The sequence below is a fragment of the Cygnus atratus genome, unplaced genomic scaffold, assembly GCF_013377495.2.
Source record: "Cygnus atratus isolate AKBS03 ecotype Queensland, Australia unplaced genomic scaffold, CAtr_DNAZoo_HiC_assembly HiC_scaffold_38, whole genome shotgun sequence".
NCBI lineage: Eukaryota > Metazoa > Chordata > Aves > Anseriformes > Anatidae > Cygnus > Cygnus atratus.
The window spans coordinates 93,006-115,265 of record NW_026109974.1 but is presented as its reverse complement, the minus strand read 5'-3'; the positions used below and the strand labels follow the sequence as shown (position 1 = coordinate 115,265).

At 57.6% G+C, this 22,260-nt stretch overlaps 2 gene segments (V, D, J or C); both read right to left on the bottom strand.

Annotated features, from left to right (window-relative positions):
• Positions 1 to 20,280, bottom strand: part of LOC118261339 (Ig mu chain C region-like) — a 57,180-nt gene extending 36,900 nt beyond the window's left edge. The window contains 3 exon segments of the C gene segment in view: positions 9,492 to 9,515; positions 19,790 to 20,143; positions 20,274 to 20,280. Of these exon segments, the coding sequence occupies positions 9,492 to 9,515; positions 19,790 to 20,143; positions 20,274 to 20,280 (385 nt within the window).
• Positions 20,281 to 21,661: 1,381 nt separating this feature from the next.
• Positions 21,662 to 22,250, bottom strand: LOC126913719 (Ig heavy chain V region 914-like). The segment is given in 2 exon segments: positions 21,662 to 22,143; positions 22,214 to 22,250. Coding segments are annotated over 2 exon segments (519 nt in total).
• Between the last annotated feature and the right edge of the window lie 10 nt (positions 22,251 to 22,260).

The window sequence follows — 22,260 nt, the reverse complement described above, 5'->3', positions numbered from 1 at the left end:
CTGCAAGGGCTCCGGATACACCTTCAGCGACAACACCATGTTTTGGGTGCGACAGGCACCCGGGAAGGCGCTCGAGTTCGTCGCGAGCATTTACAGCAGTGGTAGTAGCACATCCTACGCGTCGGCGGTGAAGGGACGCTTCACCATCTCCAGGAACAACGGGCAGAGCACGGCCACCCTCGTGATGAACAGCCTCAAGGCCGAAGACACCGCCACCTACTACTGCGCGAAAGTTTATAGCAGTGGTTGGTGTGGTGGTAGTGCTGGTGGTGTTGATGGCTGACAGTATTAACATCACCAGCACCATCATCATGACCAGCACCACAGCCAGCAGCACCAGCAGCACCAGCACCAGCAGCACCAGCAGCACCAGCATCAGCAGCACCAGCAATCTCATAAGCGTAACCACCACCACTGTAAGCATATTTCGCGCAGTAGTAGGTGGCGGTGTCTTCGGCCTTGAGGCTGTTCATCTGCAGGGTGACCGTGCTTTGCCCGTTGTTCCTGGAGATGGTGAAGCGTCCCTTCACCGCCGACGCGTAGTATGTGTAACTACCACTGCCGCTAATACCCGCGACGAATTCGAGCTCCTTCCCGGGTGCCTGTCGCACCCACATCATGAGGTAGCTGCTGAAGGTGTATCCGGAGGCCTTGCAGACCAGGGTCAGGGAATCCCCGGGCTTCACTAGGCCCCCTCTGCACTCAGAGAACCCGAGCACCGTGCTTGGTGCCACCCAGCACCTCCACATCTCCCTTCCCAACCAGCTCCTGCTGCCGTGTGCCCATCCGGCACCACATCTCATCTCCTCAGAGCTCACTGCAGTCCCTGGATGGTCCCAAACATCTCTGGCTTCACCTTCAGTAGCTACAACGTGATGTGGGTGTGACAGGCCCCCGGGAAGGGGCTCGAGTACGTCGCGGGTATTACCAGTGATGGTAGTTGGACAGGCTACACGCCGGCGGTGGAGGGACGCTTCACCATCTCCAAGGACAACACCAGAGCACGTTCACCCTGCAGATGAACAGCCTCAAGGCCGAAGACACCGCCACCTACTACTGCGCGAAAACTGCTGATGGTGGTGCTGGTGCAATCGTTGCTGGTGCTGCTGGTGCTGGTGGTGATGTTGGTTGTGGTGCTGGTCATGATGATGGTGTTGGTGATGGTTTTTGTGTTGTTTGTCATGGTCTTGGTGATGTTAATATAGTCAGGCATCAACACCACCAGCACCATCACTGCTCCAGCCACTACCAGCATACTCCCTCACGCAGTAGTAGGTGGTGGTGTCGTTGGCCTTGAGGCTGTTCATCTCCAGCGTGACAATGTGCTACTATCACCACTCCAAATACTCGCAACCCACTCGAGCCCCACCCCGAGCGCCTGTCTCACCCACTGCATGTCATAGTCGCTGAAGGCAGAAGCAGCTACCGCATGTATTGGGTGCGACAGGCGCCCGGGAAGGGGCTCGAGGTCGTCGCAGCTATTAGCGGTGGTGGCACATCCTACGCGTCAGCGGTGAAGGGACGCTTCACCCTCTCCAGGAACGACGGGCAGAGCACGCTCACCCTGCAGATGAACAGCCTCAAGGCCGAAGACACCGCCACCTACTACTGCGCGAAAGCTGCTGGTGGTTATGGTGGTGCTTATGGTCATGCTGGTGAGATTGGTGGTGCTGCTGGTGGTGCTGGCATTGTTCATGGCCCAGGGAAAGGCCCCGACACAACTCACCCCGGCCACCACCAGGTTCTCCACTCGCAGCTCTTCTCACGCAGCGCTGGGCTCTGGGGTTGTCACTCCTGAGGCTTTTCACCCACGAAGCCCTCAGGCTGATGGATGTCGCCCTGGGCTTCTGCAGGGCTGGGCCATCAAGGGCCCAGGATCCTCCTGGACAAGCAGCAGCTGATGTTGGATGAGTCCGGAGGGGGCCTCGTGAAGGCCGGGGGGTCCCTGACCCTGGTCTGCAAGGCCTCCGGCTTCACCTTCAGCAGCGTCGGCATGAACTGGGTGCGACAGGCGCCCGGGAAGGCGCTTGAGTGGGTTGCGAGTATTAGCACCAGTGGTAGTACCACAAGATACGCGCCGGCGGTGCAGGGACGCTTCACCATCTCCAGGAACAACGGGCAGAGCACGGCCACCCTCGTGATGAACAGCCTCAAGGCCGAAGACACCGCCACCTACTACTGCGCGAGAGCTGCTAGTGGTTATGCTGGTGGTGCTGGTTATCGTATTGATGCTGCTTCTGGTGGTGCTGATGGCCTCGTGCAGAGCACAGGGAAGGACCTTGGACATGGATTCTGGGGTCTCCACCACCATCACCATTTCATTTTGTTTTGTTTTATGACCACCCTTCATCCGCTGGCCAACCTCCATCACCCTCCGCCCCTCCCGCCCATCCACCAGGAGGTTCTCCGGCAGGATCCTGGGCACTCGATGGCCCAGCCCTGCAGAAGCCCAGGGCGACATCCATCAGCCTGAGGGCTTCATGGGTGAAAAGCCTCAGGAGCAACGACCCGAGAGCCCAGCGCTGCGTGAGAAGAGCTGCGGGTGGAGAACCTGCTGGTGGCCGGGGTGAGTTGTGTCGGGGCCTTTCCCTGGGCCATGAACAATGCCAGCAGCACCAGCAGCACCATCAATCTCACCAGTGTGACCCCAACTAGCACTGCTATCACGTTTCGCGCAGTAGTAGGTGGCGGTGTCTTCGGCCTTGAGGCTGTTCATCTGCAGGGTGAGCGTGCTCTGCCCGTTGTTCTTGGAGATGGTGAAGCGTCCCTTCACCGCCGGCACGTACCCTGTGTAACTACCATCGTTGTTAATACGCGCGACCAACTCGAGCCCCTTCCCGGGCATCTGTCAGATCCATCCCATGCTGACGCTGCTGAAGGTGAAGCCGGAGCCCTTGCAGACCAGGGTCAGGGACCCCCCAGGACTCACACGGCCCCCTCCGGACTCGTCCAACGTCTCGGCCGCCCGCAGCCCTGGGGAGGAAGGACAGAGAGCGGTGGGCTCAGCCTGGTCTGCAAGGCCTCCGGATACACCTTCAGCAGCTACAGCATGTATTGGGTGCGACAGGCGCCCGGGAAGGGGCTTGAGGTCGTCGCAGCTATTAACAGCGGTGGTAGTAGCACAAACTACGCGTCGGCGGTGAAGGGACGCTTCACCATCTCCAAGAACGACGGGCAGAGCACGCTCACCCTGCAGATGAACAGCCTCAAGGCCGAAGACACCGCCACCTACTACTGCACGAGAAGTTACGCTTGTACTGGTTGTACTGCTGTTGGTTGGATTGATGGTGCTGCTGGTGCTGCTGGCCTCATCCACGGCCCATGGAAAGGTCCCGACACAGCTCATCCCAGCACCGCCGGCGTGTAGGCTGTGCTACCACTGCTCATAACGGGTTCATGCCATGTGCTACCATCGCTCTGAATACCCGCGACCCACTCGAGCCCCTTCCCGGGTGCCTTTCGCACCCAGTGCATGCTGTAGCTGCTGAAGGTGAACCAGAGCCCTTGCAGACCAATGTCAGGGACCCCCCGGGCTTCTGTAACCGCTCTCTGTCCTTCCTCCCCAGGGCTGCGGGCGACCATGACACTGGACGAGTGCAGAGGGGGCCTCATGAATCCTGGGGTGTCCCTGATCCTGGTCTGCAAGGCCTCCGGATACACCTTCAGCGACAACACCATGTTTTGGGTGCGACAGGCACCCGGGAAGGGGCTCGAATTCGTCGCGGGTATTAGCGGCAGTGGTAGTAGCACATCCTACGCGTCGGCGGTGAAGGGACGCTTCACCATCTCCAGGAACGACGGGCAGAGCACGCTCACCCTGCAGATGAACAGCCTCAAGGCCGAAGACACCGCCACCTACTACTGCGGGAAAGCTTATAGCAGTGGTTGGTGTGGTGGTAGTGCTGGTGGTGTTGATGGCTGACGGTATTAACATCACCAGCACCATCATCATGACCAGCACCACAGCCAGCAGCACCAGCAGCACCAGCATCAGCAGCACCAGCAATCTCATAAGCGTAACCACCACCACTGTAAGCATATTTCGCGCAGTAGTAGGTGGCGGTGTCTTCGGCCTTGGGGCTGTTCATCTGCAGGGTGACCGTGCTCTGCCCGTTGTTCCTGGAGATGGTGAAGCGTCCCTTCACCGCCGACGCGTAGTATGTGTAACTACCACTGCCGCTAATACCCGCGACGAATTCGAGCTCCTTCCCGGGTGCCTGTCGCACCCACATCATGAGGTAGCTGCTGAAGGTGTATCCGGAGGCCTTGCAGACCAGGGTCAGGGAACCCCCGGGCTTCACGAGGCCCCCTCTGCACTCAGAGAACCCGGGCACCGTGCTTGGTGCCACCCAGCACCTCCACATCTCCCTTCCCAACCAGCTCCTGCTGCCGTGTGCCCGTCCGGCACCACATCTCATCTCCTCAGAGCTCACTGCAGTCCCTGGATGGTCCCAAACATCTCCGGCTTCACCTTCAGTAGCTACAACATGATGTGGGTGAGACAAGCCCCCGGGAAAGGGCTCGAGTATGTCGCGCGTATTACCAGCGATGGTTTTTGGACAAGCTACGCTCCGGCGGTGGAGGGACGCTTCACCATCCCCAAGGACAACGCCAGAGCACGCTCATCCTGCTGATGAACAGCCTCAAGGCCGAAGACACCACCACCTACTATGGCGCGATAGGTGGTGCCGGTGGTTATACTACGGCTGATGCTAGTGAAATTGGTGATGCTGGTGCTGCTGGTTACGTTGGTGGTGGTGGTAATATTCGCAATGGTGTTGGTGATGTTGCTGGTGCTGGTCATCTTGGTGCTACTGTTGGTGATTCTGCCCTCGAGCACGGCACAAGGGAAGGGCTTCAGCACAAATTGCCCTGCCCACAAGCAGGTCTCCAGCACCACCACCAACGTGAGCGGCTTTTGTGCAGTAGCAGGGCTGTGGGCAGCCATGATACTGGAAGAGTCTGGAGGGGGCCTCGTGAAGCCCGGGGGGTCCCTGACCCTGGTCTGCAAGGCCTCCGGCTTCACCTTCAGTGACTACTACATGTAGTGGGTACAACAGGCGCCCGGGAAAGGATTTGAGTTCGTCGCGCTTATTAGCAGCAGTGGTAGTACCACAGCCTACGCACTGGCAGTGCAGGGACGCTTCACCCTCTCCAGAAACGACGGGCAGAGCACGGCCACCCTGCAGATGAACAGCCTCAAGGCCGAAGACACCGCCACCTACTACTGCGCGAAAGCTGCTGTTAGTGGTTGCTGCGGTGATAGCGCTGGTGGTGTTGATGGCTGACAATGTTATCATCACCAACACCATCATCATGACCAGCATCACAACCAATGTCACCAGCAGCACCAGCACCTGCAGCACCAGCAATGATTGCACCGGCACCACCACCAGCATCAGCACTTTTCGCGCAGTAGTAGGTGGCGGTGTCTTCGGCCTTGAGGCTGTTCATCTGCAGGGTGGCCGTGCTCTGCCCGTCGTTTCTGGAGAGGGTGAAGCGTCCCTGCACTGCCGACGTGTACCATATGCCACTACTATCACTGTTAATAGTGGCGACCCACTTGAGCCCCTTTCCAGGCGCCTGTCGCACCCAGTAAATGGTGTCACTGCTGAAGGTGAAGCCGGAGCCCTTGCAGACCAGGGTCAGGGACGCCCCAGGACTCACACGGCCCCCTCCGGACTCGTCCAACGTCGCGGCCGCCCGCAGCCCTGGGGAGGAAGGACAGAGAGCGGTGGGCTCAGCCGCACGGCACGGGCCCCCGCACGGCCGTGGGGAGCCGGGGCCGCCGGCAGCCTCCGCGGGACCGGGCCCTACCTGGGACGGCGGCCAGGAGGAGGAGGAGGAGGGCGAAGGCGTGAGGACTCATGGTGGGTAGGGGAAGGGGGCGCCGGGTGCTGTGGGGATGCTGGGGACGGGCGCATTTGAAGGCGCCCTGAGGGGCGTTCATCGCCTTTCCTCCTTGGGGTATTTCATCGCCTTGAGTGATTTCATTGCCCTGAGTTACTTCATTGCCCTGAGTTATTTCATTGACTTGACTTCTTTCATTGCATTCCCTACAATGGGGTCCTTAATTGGGCTCCTTGAATTATTTCCTTGCTCCATTTCAGGAGCGCTCATCGTGTTTCCTTGTTGAGTTATTTCATTGCATTCCCTGCCAAGAACTCTGGACCCCGCAGGCTGAGCCCACCGCTCTCTGTCCTTCCTCCCCAGGGCTGCGGGCGGCCGAGACGTTGGACGAGTCCGGAGGGGGCCTCGTGAAGCCCGGGGGGTCCCTGACCCTGGTCTGCAAGGGCTCCGGCTTCACCTTCAGCAGCTACCAAATGCAGTGGGTGCAACAGGCACCCGGGAAGGGGTTCGAATACATCGCGAATATTAACAGCGATGGTAGTTACACAAACTACGCGTCGGCGGTGCAGGGACGCTTCACCATCTCCAGGAACAACGGGCAGAGCACGGCCACCCTCGTGATGAACAGCCTCAAGGCCGAAGACACCGCCACCTACTACTGCGCGAGAGACAGCGGTGGTGCTGGTGCTGCTCCTGGTGCTGGTTTCATTGATGGAGATCCTCGAGGGTCACCTCCTCCAAGCTCGGCCGCGATGCGTTGCTGTGAAGAGGAAGTCAGGCAACGATGCCAGGAGGTCCGCGTGGAGGAACGTGGAGCTCCTGGCCAAAGTCAGACATAAAAGGAAGCCTACAGGGAGTGGAAGGACATGGGAGGAACACCGAGCTGTTGTCTGAGCATCCCAGCATGAAGTTGGGAACCCAAATGGCCCACTGGAGTGGTCAGGGATGACAAGGACAATGTGAAGGTCTTCTGTGAGGACATCGGTGACAAAAGGAGGACCGGGGGAGCGTTGGATCACTGCTGAAGGAGGCCGGGACCTGATGGGGCAGGGTGTGGAGAAGGCTGAGGTCTGAATGCCTCCTTCACCTCGGCCTTCTCCAGAAAGACCGGCCTTCAGGAATCCCATGGAGAAAGCCTGGAGAATCGGAGGTGTTCCAGTGCTGGGAGAGGACCAAGACAAGGAACACGTGAGGTGGACATCCACCAGTCCCAACTGTCGATGAGTCCGTTGGCTCCCTCAGGACCCACAGGTGCTGAGAGACCCGGAAAAGGCCTCACGAGGCTGCTCTCCATTTTGGGCCAGTCCCGGTGATTACATGACAACACGATTAACATCACCAACACCATCATCGTGACCGGAATCACCATCAACGTCACCAGCACCAGCAGCACCAGCAGCACCACCAATATCTTCAGCACCACCACCACTACCAGCACCTTTCGTGCAGTAGTAGGTGGCGGTGTCGTCGGCCTTGAGGCTGTTCATCTGCAGTGTGACCGTGCTGTACCAGTAGCTCCTGGAGATCGTGAAGCATCCCGGCACCACCGGCGCGTACCCTGTGCTACTACCATCCTTGTAAATACTCACGCTGAACCTGAGCCCTTTCTCGGGTGCCCGTGCTGTGCAGCTGAGCCCACTGCTCTCTGTCCTTCCTCCCCAGGGCTGCGGGCGGCCGAGACGTTGGACGAATCCGGAGGGGGCCTCGTGAAGCCCGGGGGGTCCCTGACCCTGGTCTGCAAGGGCTCCGGATACACCTTCAGCGACTACAGCATGTTTTGGGTGCGACAGGCGCCCGGGAAGGGGCTCGAGGAGGTCGCAGCTATTAGCTACGATGGTAGTAGCACATGGTATGCGCCGGCGGTGCAGGGACGCTTCACCGTCTCCAGGAATGACGGGCAGAGCACGGCCACCCTGCAGATGAACAGCCTCAAGGCCGAAGACACCGCCACCTACTACTGCGGGAAACATGCTGGTAGTGGTGGTTGTGGTTATGCTGGTGAGATTGATGGTGGTGGTGGTGCTGCAGGCACCGTGCACACCCCCGGGAAAGGCCCCGACACAACTCACCGCAGCCACCAGCAGGTTCTCCACCCGCAGCTCTTCTCAGCACCGTCACTATCGACAGCACCACCACCAGCACTTAACACCACCATGACCAACATCATGAAGAGCACCAACACCAACACCACCAACACCATCGTCATAAAGAGCACCAACATCAACATAACCAATACTGTCAACACCGCCACCAGCACCATCAAAAGCCTGACCACCACCAAAATCTCTCGTGTAGTAGTAGGTAGCGGAGTCGTCAGCCTTGAGGCTGTTCATCTGCAGGGTGAGCGTGCTCTGCCAATTGTGCTTGGAGAGGGTGAAGCGTCCCTGCACTGCCGGTGCGTACCATGGGCTACTACCATCGCTCCAAATACTCGCGACCCACTCGAGCGCCTTCCCGGGTGCCTGTCGCACCCAGTCCATGTTGTAGCTGCTGAAGGTGAAGCCGGAGGCCTTGCAGACCAGGGTCAGGGACCCCCCGGGCTTCACGAGGCCCCCTCCGGACTCGTCCAACGTCTCGGCCGCCCGCAGCCCTGGGGAGGAAGGACAGAGAGCGGTGGGCTCAGCTGAGTTATTATGAAATAACTCAGAGCAATGAAATACCCCAAGGAGGAAAGGCGATGAATGCCCCTCAGGGTGCCTTCAAATACGCCCATCCCCAGCGTCCCCACAGCACCCGGCGCCCCCTTCCCCTACCCACCATGAGTCCTCACGCCTTCGCCCTCCTCCTCCTCCTCCTGGCCGCCGTCCCAGGTAGGGCCCGGTCCCGCGGAGGCTGCCGGCGGCCCCGGCTCCCCACGGCCGTGCGGGGGCCCGTGCCGTGCGGCTGAGCCCACCGCTCTCTGTCCTTCCTCCCCAGGGCTGCGGGCGGCCGCGACGTTGGACGAGTCCGGAGGGGGCCGTGTGAGTCCTGGGGCGTCCCTGACCCTGGTCTGCAAGGGCTCTGGCTTCACCTTCAGCACCTACGAAATGTATTGGGTGCGACAGGCACCCGGGAAGGGCTCGAGTACGTCGCGCTTATTACCAGCAGTGGTAGTGGCACATACTACGCGTCGGCGGTGAAGGGACGCTTCACCATCTCCAGTAACAATGGGCAGAGCTGGTGGTACTGATGGAGATGCTTCTTGTGGCCAGGAGAATTTGTGTCCAGGCCCTTTCCCTGTGCCATGCATGAGGGCAGCAGCACCATCAGCCTCATCAACATAACGATCTATATCAGCGTGAGCAGCGCCTTCATCATCATCGACACCATCATCACATAGTAGCTCAGTGGGTAGTAGTGGTGATAGGAGGATGGTTGGAGTAGGTGACCTTGTAGGTCCTTTCCAAACTTGTGTTTTTATGAGTCCATGGTTCTATGATCATTATCAACACCATCGACATCATCGACACCATGATAATTATTAATGCCGTCAACATCACCGACAACAGCATCAAAGTTACCAACACCACCAATCTTACCGGAACCATCAATTTCACTGAAAGCATCATCACCTACACCTCTGACATCATCCATACCATCATCGACATCATCAACACCATCACCAACATCACCAGCAGCATCACCACCACCAGTGGCAGCACCACAACCCCAACCACTACTAGCACCTTTCGCACAGTAGTAGGTGGCGGTGTCTTCGGCCTTGAGGCTGTTCATCTGCAGGGTGGTCGTGCTCTGCCCGTTGTCCCTGGAGATGGTGAAGCGTCCCTTCACCGCTGACGCGTACCATGTGCTACCACCGCTGTTAATATATGCGACCGCCTCGAGCCCCTTCCCAGGCGCCTGTCGCACCCACTGCATGTGGTAGCTGCTGAAGGTGAAGCCGGAGCCCTTGCAGAACAGGGCCAAGGACCCCCCGGGCTTCACGAGGCCCCCTCCGGTCTCATCCAACGTCTCGGCCGCCCGCAGCCCTGGGGAGGAAGGACAGAGAGCGGTGGGCTCAGCCGCACGGCACGGGCCCCCGCACGGCCGTGGGGAGCCGGGGCCGCCGGCAGCCTCTGCGGGACCGGGCCCTACCTGGGACGGCGGCCAGGAGGAGGAGGAGGAGGGCGAAGGTGTGAGGCTGAGGACTCATGGTGGGTAGGGGAAGGAGGCGCCAGGTGCTGTGGGGACGCTGGGGACGGGCGCATTTGAAGGCACCCTGAGGGGCATTCATCGCCTTTCCTCCTTGGGGTATTTCATTTCCTTGAGTTATTTCATTGACTTGACTTCTTTCATTACATTCTCTACGATGGGCTCATTAATTGGGCTCGTTAGATTTTTTTCCTTGTTCCATTTCAGGGGCACTCATCGTGTTTCCTCGTTGAGTTATGTCATTGCATTCCCTGCCACGCACTCATTAATTGCATGCACTGAATTATTTCATGGCGCTCCTTGACCAGGACTCATCGTGTTTCTTTGCTGAGCAGAAACAACTCAACAAACTTGAGATTTGTTGCTTTTTCTACCATGCTCTAATTAATAAGACGTGGAATTATTTCATTTTGATCTTTGACAAGCATTCACTGTGTTTCTTCGTCATTTCATTTAATTCTCTACCATGCACTAATTCATGGGGTGCTTTGAGTTATTTCATCGTGACCCCTGATCACTTGTGACATGGAATTATTTAATTGGATGGATTATTTAATATGAATGCTGAGTAATTTAACTGCAATCTCTCTAAAATGGACACAGAAAACAGAAACAGCTGTGTTTCGGGGCTGCTCCAGCTGCTGAGGTTTCAGGAAGTGTGAAAATAACTCGTTTTCTGCCCAGAAATAGCCCCCGCACAAACATTTGGCTGGCTATGCTTGGGTGGGCAGCGCTGAAGGTCTCAGCAAAAATTTCTCAAATTGAGGGTTTTTAGTCCAGAAGTGGGATGACATTCCCACATTTTGGCCTCAGCTGGCCCCAAAGTGTTAAAAATATGCTAGTATTCTGGAATAAATGGAAAAAAGAGGAAAAAAATTCTATGTGATAGGTGTGTAAATGGCAAGAATAATAATCAACACCCCAATTTCATTCAAATTCATGTTAAAAAGTAGGAAATGTGTATTATTTGCATCGAAAAATATCCATTAAGGGCAAAGAACCCCCATCGTGGGGCCACAGTGTCCCTGAAAAATGAGCCAAGTGCTCATGTTTGGGGCAAAGAGGGCATATAGAGCCAAACACCTCTGTATTTGGGGCAAAAATAGCCATGAAAGGGCAAAAGCATGCCCATACTGAGGTCAAGAGTAAGCATAAGATTCAATGCGTCCTTCTATTTGGGGCAAGGGTGGCCACAAATGGGAAAATACTTAATTTCTGGAGCAAAATGTTCCAATAGTGCGAGTAAAGCAGACCTCGCTGCAGTGCATGGGTAGTCCCAAACATCTCCGGCTTCACCTTCAGCAGCTACCTCATGGCATGGGTGCGACAGGCGCCTGGGAAGGGGCTTGAATACGTCGCAGATATTAGCAAGGATGGTAGTAGCACCTACTACTGCGCGAAAGGTTATAGCAGTGGTTGGTGTGGTGGTAGTGCTGGTGGTGTTGATGGCTGACAGTATTAACATCACCAGCACCATCATCATGACCAGCACCACAGCCAACAGCACCAGCAGCACCAGCACCAGCAGCACGAGCAATCTCATAAGCGTAACCACCACCACTGTAAGCATATTTCGCGCAGTAGTAGGTGGCGGTGTCTTCGGCCTTGAGGCTGTTCATCACGAGGGTGGCCGTGCTCTGCCCGTTGTTCCTGGAGATGGTGAAGCGTCCCTTCACCGCCGACGCGTAGGATGTGCTACTACCACTGCTGTAAATGCTCGCGACGAACTCGAGCGCCTTCCCGGGTGCCTGTCGCACCCAAAACATGGTGTTGTCGCTGAAGGTGTATCCGGAGCCCTTGCAGACCAGGATCAGGGACACCCCAGGATTCATGAGGCCCCCTCTGCACTCGTCCAGTGTCATGGTCGCCCGCAGCCCTGGGGAGGAAGGACAGAGAGCGGTTACAGAAGCCCGGGGGGTCCCTGACCTTGGTCTGCAAGGGCTCTGGTTCACCTTCAGCAGCTACAGCATGCACTGGGTGCGAAAGGCACCCGGGAAGGGGCTCGAGTGGGTCGCGGGTATTCAGAGCGATGGTAGCACATGGCATGAACCCGTTATGAGCAGTGGTAGCACAGCCTACATGCCGGCGGTGCTGGGATGAGCTGTGTCGGGACCTTTCCATGGGCCGTGGATGAGGCCAGCAGCACCAGCAGCACCATCAATCCAACCAACAGCAGTACAACCACTACAAGCGTAACTTCTCGTGCAGTAGTAGGTGGCGGTGTCTTCGGCCTTGAGGCTGTTCATCTGCAGGGTGAGCGTGCTCTGCCCGTTGTTCCTGGAGATGGTGAAGCGTCCCTTCACCGCCGACGCGTAGTATGTGCTACTACCACTGCTGCTAATACTTGCGACGTACTCGAGCCCCTTCCCGGGTGCCTGTCGCACCCAAAGCATGGCGTAGCTGCTGAAGGTGTATCCGGAGCCCTTGCAGACCAGGGTCAGGGACCCCCCGGGCTTCACGAGGCCCCCTCCAGACTCGTCCAGTATCATGGCTGCCAACAGCCCTACTACTGCACAAAAGCTGCTCACGTTGGTGGTGGTGCTGGAGACCTGCTTGTGGGCAGGGCAATTTGTGCTGAAGCCCTTCCCTTGTGCCGTGCTCGAGGGCAGAATCACCAACAGTAGCACCAAGATGACCAGCACCAGCAACATCACCAACACCATCGTGAACACCACGGACACCACCAATGTAACCAACAGCAGCAGCACAATCAATGCCATCCGCATCAGCCGTAGTATAACCTCTAAGGCATTTCGCGCAGTAGTAGGTGGCGGTGTCCTCGAACTTGAGGCTGCTCGTCCGCACGGTGAGCGAGCTCTGCCCGTCGTTCCTGGAGATGGTGAAGCGTCCCTGCACTACCGGAGAATACTGTGTGCTACTACCATCGTAGCTAATAGCTGCAACCGCCTCGAGCACCTTCTCTGGCGTCTGTTGCACCCAGTACATGCTGAAGCTGCTGAAGTCATAGCCGGAGCCCTTGCAGACCAGGGTCAGGGACCCCCCGGGCTTCTGTCACCGCTCTCTGTCCTTCCTCCCCAGGGCTGCGGGCGGCCGAGACGTTGGATGAGTCCGGAGGGGGCCTCGTGAAGCCTGGGGGGTCCCTGACCCTGGTCTGCAAGGGCTCCGGCTTCACCTTCAGCAGCTTCAGCATGAGATGGGCACCCAGGAAGGCACTCGAATACGTCGCGGGTATTGACAACACTGGTAGTTACACAAAATACGCGCCGGCGGTGCAGGGACGCTTCACCATCTCCAGGAACGACGGGCAGAGCACGGCCACCCTGCAGATGAACAGCCTCAAGGCCGAAGACACCGCCACCTACTACTGCACGAAATGTGCTGATAGCGGTTGTGGTACTGCTGCTAGTGGGATTGATGGTGCTGGAGCTGCTGGTGATATTGGTTGTGGTACTGCTCATGAATATGGTGTTGGTGATGGTCTTTGTGATGTTCATGATGGTCTTGGTGATGTTAATAGTCAGCCATCAACACCACCAGCACTATCACCGCTCCAAGGACTACCACCATACTCTCTCGCATCATCATGTCTAGCATCATCATCACCACTAAGGCCTCCGTCAGCATCAAAATCACCATCACCATGACCGGCAGCAGCACTACCAGGAGCACGGTCATGTCTTGCGCAGTAGTAGGTGGCGGTGTCTTCGGCCTTGAGGCTGTTCATCACGAGGGTGGCCGTGCTCTGCCCGTCGTTCCTGGAGATGGTGAAGCGTCCCTGCACCGCCGGCGCGTAGAATGTGTAACCACCACTCTCGCTAATACTCGCGACGTACTTGAGCCCCTTCCCAGGTGCCTGTGGCATCCATCCCATGGCGTAGCTGCTGAAGGTGAAGCCGGAGCCCTTGCAGACCAGGGTCAGGGATCCTCCAGGATGATCCCCCCCACTCTTCTGTCCTTCCTCCCCAGGGCTGCGGGCAGTTGAGACATTGGCCTCATGAAGCCCGGGGGGGTCCCTGACCCTGGTCTGCAAGGGCTCCGGATACACCTTCAGCAGCTACACCATGGAGTGGGTGCGACAGGCACCCGGGAAGGGGCTTGAGTGGGTCGCGGGTATTGGCTACGATGGTAGTAGCACATCCTACGCGCCAGCGGTGCAGGGACGCTTCACCATCTCCAGGAACGACGGGCAGAGCACGGCCACCCTGCAGATGAACAGCCTCAAGGCCGAAGACACCGCCACCTACTACTGCGCGAAAGAAACTGGTAGTGGTTGGTGTGGTGGTAGTGCTGGTGGTGTTGATGGCTGACAGTATTAACATCACCAACACCGTCATCATGACCAGCACCAGAACCAAGATCACCCGCACCACCAGCACCAGCAGCACCAGGAAGAGCAGCACCAGCAATATCGTCAGCACCACCACTGTAACCACCATCTTCTTTCGCGCAGTAGTAGGTGGCGGTGTCTTCGGCCTTGAGGCTGTTCATCTGCAGGGTGAGCGTGCTCTGCCCGTCGTTCCTGGAGAGGGTGAAGCGTCCCTGCACCGCAGCCGCGTACCTTGTGTCACTACCATCTTTGCTAATTTTTGTGACGTTTTCGAGCCCCTTCCCAGGTGCCTGTCGCACCCAATACATGTAGTAGTTGCTGAAGGTGAAGCCGGAGCCCTTGGAGACCAGGGTCTAGAACACCCCCAGGCTTAGCCAACTGCTCTCTGTCCTTCCTCCCCAGGGCTGCAGGCAGTTGAGACATTGGCCTCGTGAAGCCCGGGGGGTCCCTGACCCTGGTCTGCAAGGCCTCCGGCTTCACCTTCAGCAGCTACAAAATGGCATGGGTGCGACAGGCACCTGGGAAGGGGCTCGAGGAGGTCGTGCATATTAGCAGCAGTGGTAGTACCACAGTCTACGCGCCGGCAGTGAAGGGGCGCTTCACCCTCTCCAGGAACGACGGGCAGAGCACGGCCACCCTGCAGATGAACAGCCTCAAGGCCGAAGACACCGCCACCTACTACTGCGCAAAACGTGCTTACACTGGTGGTGGTACTGCTGAAGATATTGATGGTGCTGCTGGTGCTCATGGCCGGGGTGAGTTGTGTCGGGGCCTTTCCCTGGGCCATGAACAATGCCAGCAGCACCAGCAGCACCACCAATCCTAGCATCGTAAGCGTAACCACTACCACCAGCTTCTTTCACGCAGTAGTAGGTGGCGGTGTCTTCGGCCTTGAGGCTGTTCATCTGCAGGGTGAGCGTGCTCTGCCCGTTGTCCCTGGAGATGGTGAAGCGTCCCTGCACTGCTGGCGAGTAATATGTGCTATAACTACCGTCGGTGATACTCGCGACAAACTCAAGCCCCTTTCCAGACGCCTGTCGTACCCACTGCATGTTGTAGCTGCTGAAGTCAAAGCCGGAGCCCTTGCAGAACAGGGCCAGGGACCCCCCGGGCTTCACGAGGCCCCCTCCGGTCTCGTCCAACGTCGCGGCCGCCCGCAGCCCTGGGGAGGAAGGACAGAGAGCGGTGGGCTCAGCCGCACGGCACGGGCCCCCGCACGGCCGTGGGGAGCCGGGGCCGCCGGCAGCCTCCGCGGGACCGGGCCCTACCTGGGACGGCGGCCAGGAGGAGGAGGAGGAGGGCGAAGGCGTGAGGACTCATGGTGGGTAGGGGAAGGGGGCGCTGGGTGCTGTGGGGATACTGGGGACGGGCGCATTTGAAGGCACCGGGAGGGGCGTTCATCGTGTTTCATCCTTGGGGTATTTCATTGCCCTGAGTTAATTCATAATAAGGCACCTGATCCTTTTTATCGATAGAGCACCGCTCTCTGTCCTTCCTCCCCAGGGCTGCGGGCGGCTGAGACGTTGGACGAGTCCGGAGGGGGCCTCGTGAAGCCCGGGGGGTCCCTGACCCTGGTCTGCAAGGCCTCCGGCTTCACCTTCGGCGACTACTACATGGGATGGATGCGACAGGCACCCGGGAAGGCGCTCGAATACGTCGCAAGTATTTACAGCGATGGTAGTTACACAGACTACGCGTCGGCGGTGAAGGGACGCTTCACCATCTCCAGGAACGACGGGCAGAGCACGGCCACCCTGCAGATGAACAGCCTCAAAGCCGAAGACACCGCCACCTACTACTGCACGAAACAAGATGATGGTAGTGGTAGTTGGGCTTATGCTGAAGATATTGCTGGTGCTGCTGGTGCTGGTGGTACTGGTGCTGCTGGCTGTGGTGCTGGTCTAAATGATGGTGCTGGTGATGTTAATATTGTCAGCCATCAACACTACTAGCTCTATCACCACTCCAACCACCATCATAACTTCTCGTGCAGTAGTAGGTGGCGGTGTCTTCGGCCTTGAGGCTGTTCATCTGCAGGGTGGCCGTGCTCTGCCCGTCGTTCTTGGAGATGGTGAAGCGTCCCTGCACCGCCGACGCGTAGTCTGTGCTACTACCACTGCTGCTAATTTGTGCGACGTACTCAAGCTCCTTCCCGGGCGCCTGTCGCACCCAAACCATGGGGTAGCTGCTGAAGGTGAAGCCGGAGCCCTTGCAGACCAGGGTCAGGGACCCCCCGGGCTTCACGAGGCCCCCTCCGGACTCGTCCAACGTCTCGGCCGCCCGCAGCCCTGGGGAGGAAGGACAAAAAGAGGTGGGCTCAGCCTGGGGGGTCCCTGACCCTGGTCTGCAAGGGCTCCGGATACACCTTCAGCAGCTACAGGATGTATTGGGTGCGACAGGCACCCGGGAAGGGGCTTGACGTCATCGCAGCTATACCAGTGGTGGTAGCACAGCCTATGCGCCGGCGGTGAAGGGACGCTTCACCATCTCCAGGAACGACGGGCAGAGCACGGCCACCCTGCAGATGAACAGCCTCAAGGCCGAAGACACCGCCACCTACTACTGCGCGAGAGGCTATGGTGGTGGTTGGGCTCTTGATGGTGCTGGTTGTGGTGTTGATAGTGTTGGAGATGTTGCTGGCGGTGCTCTTTATGATGATGGTGTTGGTGGTGTTGGTGTTGTTGCTTTTCATGATGATGATCACGGTGATGTTGGTGCTGGTGCTGGTGCTGTCGACAGTGATGGGGCTGAGAAGAGCTGTGGGTGGAGAACCCGCTGGAGGCCGGGGTGAGTTGTGTCGGGGCCTTTCCCTGGGCCATGAACAATGAGAGTAGCACCAGCAGCACCACCAATCGCATAAGCATAACTCCAAGCACCACTATCAGGAGCTTTTGCGCAGTAGTAGGTGGCGGTGTCTTCGGCCTTGAGGCTGTTCATCTGCAGGGTGAGCGTGCAGTACCAGTAGCTCCTGGAGATGGTGAAGCGTCCCTTCACCGCTGACGCGTAGGCTGTGCTACTACCACTGTAGCTAATACCCGCAACGAATTCAAGCGCCTTCCCAGGCGCCTGTCGCACCCATCCCATGGTGTAGCTGCTGAAGGTGTATCCGGAGCCCTTGCAGACCAGGGTCAGGGACCCCCCGGGCTTCACGAGGCCCCCTCCGGACTCGTCCAACGTCACGGCCGCCCGCAGCCCTGGGGAGGAAGGACAGAGAGCGGTGGGCTCAGCCGCACGGCACGGGCCCCCGCACGGCCGTGGGGAGCCGGGGCCGCCGGCAGCCTCCGCGGGACCGGGCCCTACCTGGGACGGCGGCCAGGAGGAGGAGGAGGAGGGCGAAGGCGTGAGGCCGAGGACTCATGGTGGGCAGGGGAAGGGGGCGCCAGGTGCTGTGGGGATGCTGGGGACGGGCGCATTTGAAGGTACCCTGAGGGGCATTCATCGCGTTTCCTCCTTGGGGTATTTCATTGAGTTATTTCATTGACTTGACTTCTTTCATTACATTCTCTACGATGGGCTCATTAATTGGGCTCGTTAGATTTTTTCCTTGTTCCATTTCAGGGGCACTCATCGTGTTTCCTCGTTGAGTTATGTCATTGCATTCCCTGCCACGCACTCATTAATTGCATGCACTGAATTATTTCATGGCGCTCCTTGACCAGGACTCATCGTGTTTCTTTGCTGAGTAGAAACAACTCAACAAACTTGAGATTTGTTGCTTTTTCTACCATGCTCTAATTAATAAGACGTGGAATTATTTCATTTTGATCTTTGACAAGCATTCACTGTGTTTCTTCGTCATTTCATTTAATTCTCTACCATGCACTAATTCATGGGGTGCTTTGAGTTATTTCATCGTGACCCCTGATCACTTGTGACATGGAATTATTTAATTGGATGGATTATTTAATATGAATGCTGAGTAATTTAATTGCAATCTCTCTAAAATGGACACAGGAAACAGAAAGCGGCTGTGTTTCAGGGCTGCTCCAGCTGCTGAGGTTTCAGGCAGTACCAAAATAACTCGTTTTCTGCCCAGAAAGAGCCCACACACAAACATCTGTCTGGCTATGCTTGAGTGGGCACTGGAGGGAGTGCTGAATGTCTCACAAAAAATATCTAAAATTGGGGGTTTCTAGCCCAGAAGTGGGACGAGATTCCCACATTTTGGACTCAGCTGGCCCCAAGGTGTTAAAAATATGCTAGTATTCTGGGAAAAAGGGGAAAGGAAGAAAAAAGTCCATGTGATAGGTGCGTAAGTGGCCAGGATAATAATCAACACCCCAATTTCATTCAAATTCATGTTAAAAAGTAGGAAATGTGTATTATTTGCATCGAAAAATATCCATTAAGGGCAAAGAACCCCCATCGTGGGGCCACAGTGCCCCTGAAAATGAGCCAAGTGCTCATGTTTGGGGCAAAGAGGGCATATAGAGCCAAACACCTCTGTATTTGGGGCAAAAATAGCCATGAAAGGGCAAAAGCATGCCCATACTGAGGTCAAGAGTAAGCATAAGATTCAATGCGTCCTTCTATTTGGGGCAAGGGTGGCCACAAATGGGAAAATACTTAATTTCTGGAGCAAAATGTTCCAATAGTGTGGGTAAAGCAGACCTCGCTGCAGTGCTTGGGTAGTCCCAAACATCTCCGGCTTCACCTTCAGCAGCTACCTCATGGCATGGGTGCGACAGGCGCCTGGGAAGGGGCTTGAATACGTCGCAGATATTAGCAAGGATGGTAGTAGCACATTCTACGCGCCGGCGGTGCCAGGATGCTTCACCATCTCCAGGAACAACGGGCAGAGCACGCTCACCCTGCAGATGAACAGCCTCAAGGCCGAAGACACCGCCACCTACTACTGCGCACGATATGCTGGTAGTGGTTGGGGTGGTGATAGTGCTGGTGCTGTTGATGGCTGACAGTCTTAACGACTCCAGCACCATTATCATGACCAGCACCACAACCAACATCAAGAGCAGCACCAGTACCACCAGCACCACCAATATGTTCAGCATAACCCCAACCACCACCACCGTAAGCGCTTTTCGCGCAGTAGTACGTGGCGGTGTCTTCGGCCTTGAGGCTGTTCATCTGCAGGGTGAGCGTGCTCTGCCCGTTGTTCCTGGAGATGGTGAAGCGTCCCTGCACCGCTGGCGCGTAGCCTGTGTCACTACCATCGTAGCTAATTTGTGCGACGTATTCGAGCCCCTTCCCAGGTGCCTGTCGCACCCAGTTCATGTTGTAGCTGCTGAAGCTGGAGATGTTCGGGACACCGCAAACAGAGGGACATGTTGCCTCTTATTGTCTTACTGTTCACATTTTTATGAATACGCTTTTACCCTTTCACAGTTTCTTTTGCACCAGATCTAGAGGTGCTGTGTTGTAAAGGCCTTGGGCAAGAATTGTCCTGCCCACAGGCAGGGTGTCCATCAGAGTACAATTCATCGTGGGTATTTACAGCGGTGGTAGCGGTACGGGCTGCAGCAGCACCAGCAGCACCAGCAGTCCCATCAGCAGCATAACCATAACCACTGCGAGCACTTTTCGCGCAGTAGTAGGTGGCGGTGTCTTCGGCCTTGAGGCTGTTCATCTGCAGGGTGAGCGTGCTCTGCCCGTTGTTCTTGGAGATGGTGAAGCGTCCCTTCACCGCCGACGCGTAGTATGTGCTACCATAGCTATCAATACCCGCGACCCACTCGAGCCCCTTCCCGGGTGCCTGTCGCACCCACTGCATGGCGTAGCTGCTGAAGGTGAAGCCGGAGCCCTTGCAGACCAGGGTCAGGGACCCCCCGGGCTTCACGAGGCCCCCTCCGGACTCGTCCAACGTCTCGGCCGCCCGCAGCCCTGGGGAGGAAGGACAGAGAGCGGTGGGCTCAGCTGAGTTATTATGAAATAACTCAGAGCAATGAAATACCCCAAGGAGGAAACGCGATGAACGCCCCTCAGGGTGCCTTCAAATACGCCCGTCCCCAGCATCCCCACAGCACCCGGCGCCCCCTTCCCCTACCCACCATGAGTCCTCACGCCTTCGCCCTCCTCCTCCTCCTCCTGGCCGCCGTCCCAGGTAGGGCCCGGTCCCGCGGAGGCTGCCGGCGGCCCCGGCTCCCCACGGCCGTGCGGGGGCCCGTGCCGTGCGGCTGAGCCCACCGCTCTCTGTCCTTCCTCCCCAGGGCTGCGGGCGGCCGCGACGTTGGACGAGTCCGGAGGGGGCCGTGTGAGTCCTGGGGCGTCCCTGACCCTGGTCTGCAAGGGCTCTGGATACACCTTCAGCAGCTTCAGCATGGGATGGATCCGACAGGCGCCCGGGAAAGCGCTTGAATACGTCGCGGATATTACCAGCGATAGTAGTTGGACAGGCTGCGCGTCAGCGGTGCAGGGACACTTCACCATCTCCAGGAACAACGGGCAGAGCACGGCCACCCTGCAGATGAACAGCCTCAAGGCCGAAGACACCGCCACCTACTACTGCGCGAAATGTGCTGGTAGTGGTTGTGGTGCTGATGAGACTGATGGTGCTGCTGGTGCTGGTGCTGCTGGTGACATTGGTTGTGGTGCTGGTCATGATGATGGTGTCGGTGATGGTCTTCGTGATGCTGATGATGGTACCAGATCCGCTGGTAGTGGTTGGTGTGGTGGTAGTGCTGGTAGTGTTGACGGCTGACAATATTAACATCTCCAGCACCATCATCAACATCATGAAGACCAGCACCAGCACCATCTTCGTGATGGTAGACATGGTGAGTATGGTGGTAGTGGTTGGAGTGGTGATAGTGCTCGAATATGTAACTGTCAGCATCACCAGCACCATTAAGATCACCGAGACCATCATCAACAGCATGAACACCTTCATCAACATCACCATCGCCAACAGAATTAACATCACCAACACCATTAAGATCCCAACACCATTAGCATCACCGGGACCATCATGGACATCACCAGCAGCCCCAGCACCAGCAGCAGCAGCACCAGCAATCTCAGCAGCATAACCATAACTACCGTGAGCAGCTCTCGCGCAGTAGTAGGTGGCGGTGTCTTCGGCCTTGAGGCTGTTCATCTGCAGGGTGAGCGTGCTCTGCCCGTTGTTCCTGGAGATGGTGAAGCGTCCCTGCACCGCCGGCGCGTATCTTGTGGTACCATCACTGTTAATAACTGCGACTGCCTCGAACCCCTTCCCGGGCGCCTGTCGCACCCAATAAATGCTGTAGTCGCTGAAGGTGTATCCGGAGGCCTTGCAGACCAGGGTCAGGGACGCCCCAGGCTTCACGAGGCCCCCTCCGGACTCGTCCAACATCAGCTGCTGCTTGTTCAGCAGGGTTTGGGCCCTTGATGGCCCAGCCCTGCAGAAGCCCAGGGCGACATCCGTCAGCCTAAGGGCTTCATGGGTGGAAAGCCTCAGGAGCGACGACCCCAGAGCCCAGCGCTGCGTGAGAAGAGCTGCGGGTGGAGAACCTGCTGGTGGCCGGGGTGAGTTGTGTCGGGGCCTTTCCCTGGGCCATGAACAATGCCAGCAGCACCAGCAGCACCACCAATCTGATCAGCATGACCATAAATACCACCAGTATAAGCACATTTTGCACAGTAGTAGGTGGCGGTGTCTTCGGCCTTGAGGCTGTTCATCTGCAGGGTGAGCGTGCTGTACCAGTAGCTCCTGGAGATGGTGAAGCGTCCCTGCACCGCCGGCAAGTACCATGTGCTACCACCCTCGCTGTTAACACTCGCCACCAACTCGAGCGCCTTCCCGGGCGCCTGTCGGATCCATGCCATGCCGAAGCTGCTGAAGGTGTATCCGGAGCCCTTGCAGACCAGGGTCAGGGACCCCCCAGGACTCACACGGCCCCCTCCGGACTCGTCCAACGTCTCGGCCGCCCGCAGCCCTGGGGAGGAAGGACAGAGAGCGGTGGGCTCAGCTGAGTTATTATGAAATAACTCAGAGCAATGAAATACCCCAAGGAGGAAAGGCGATGAACGCCCATCCAGGCATGTTCAAATGC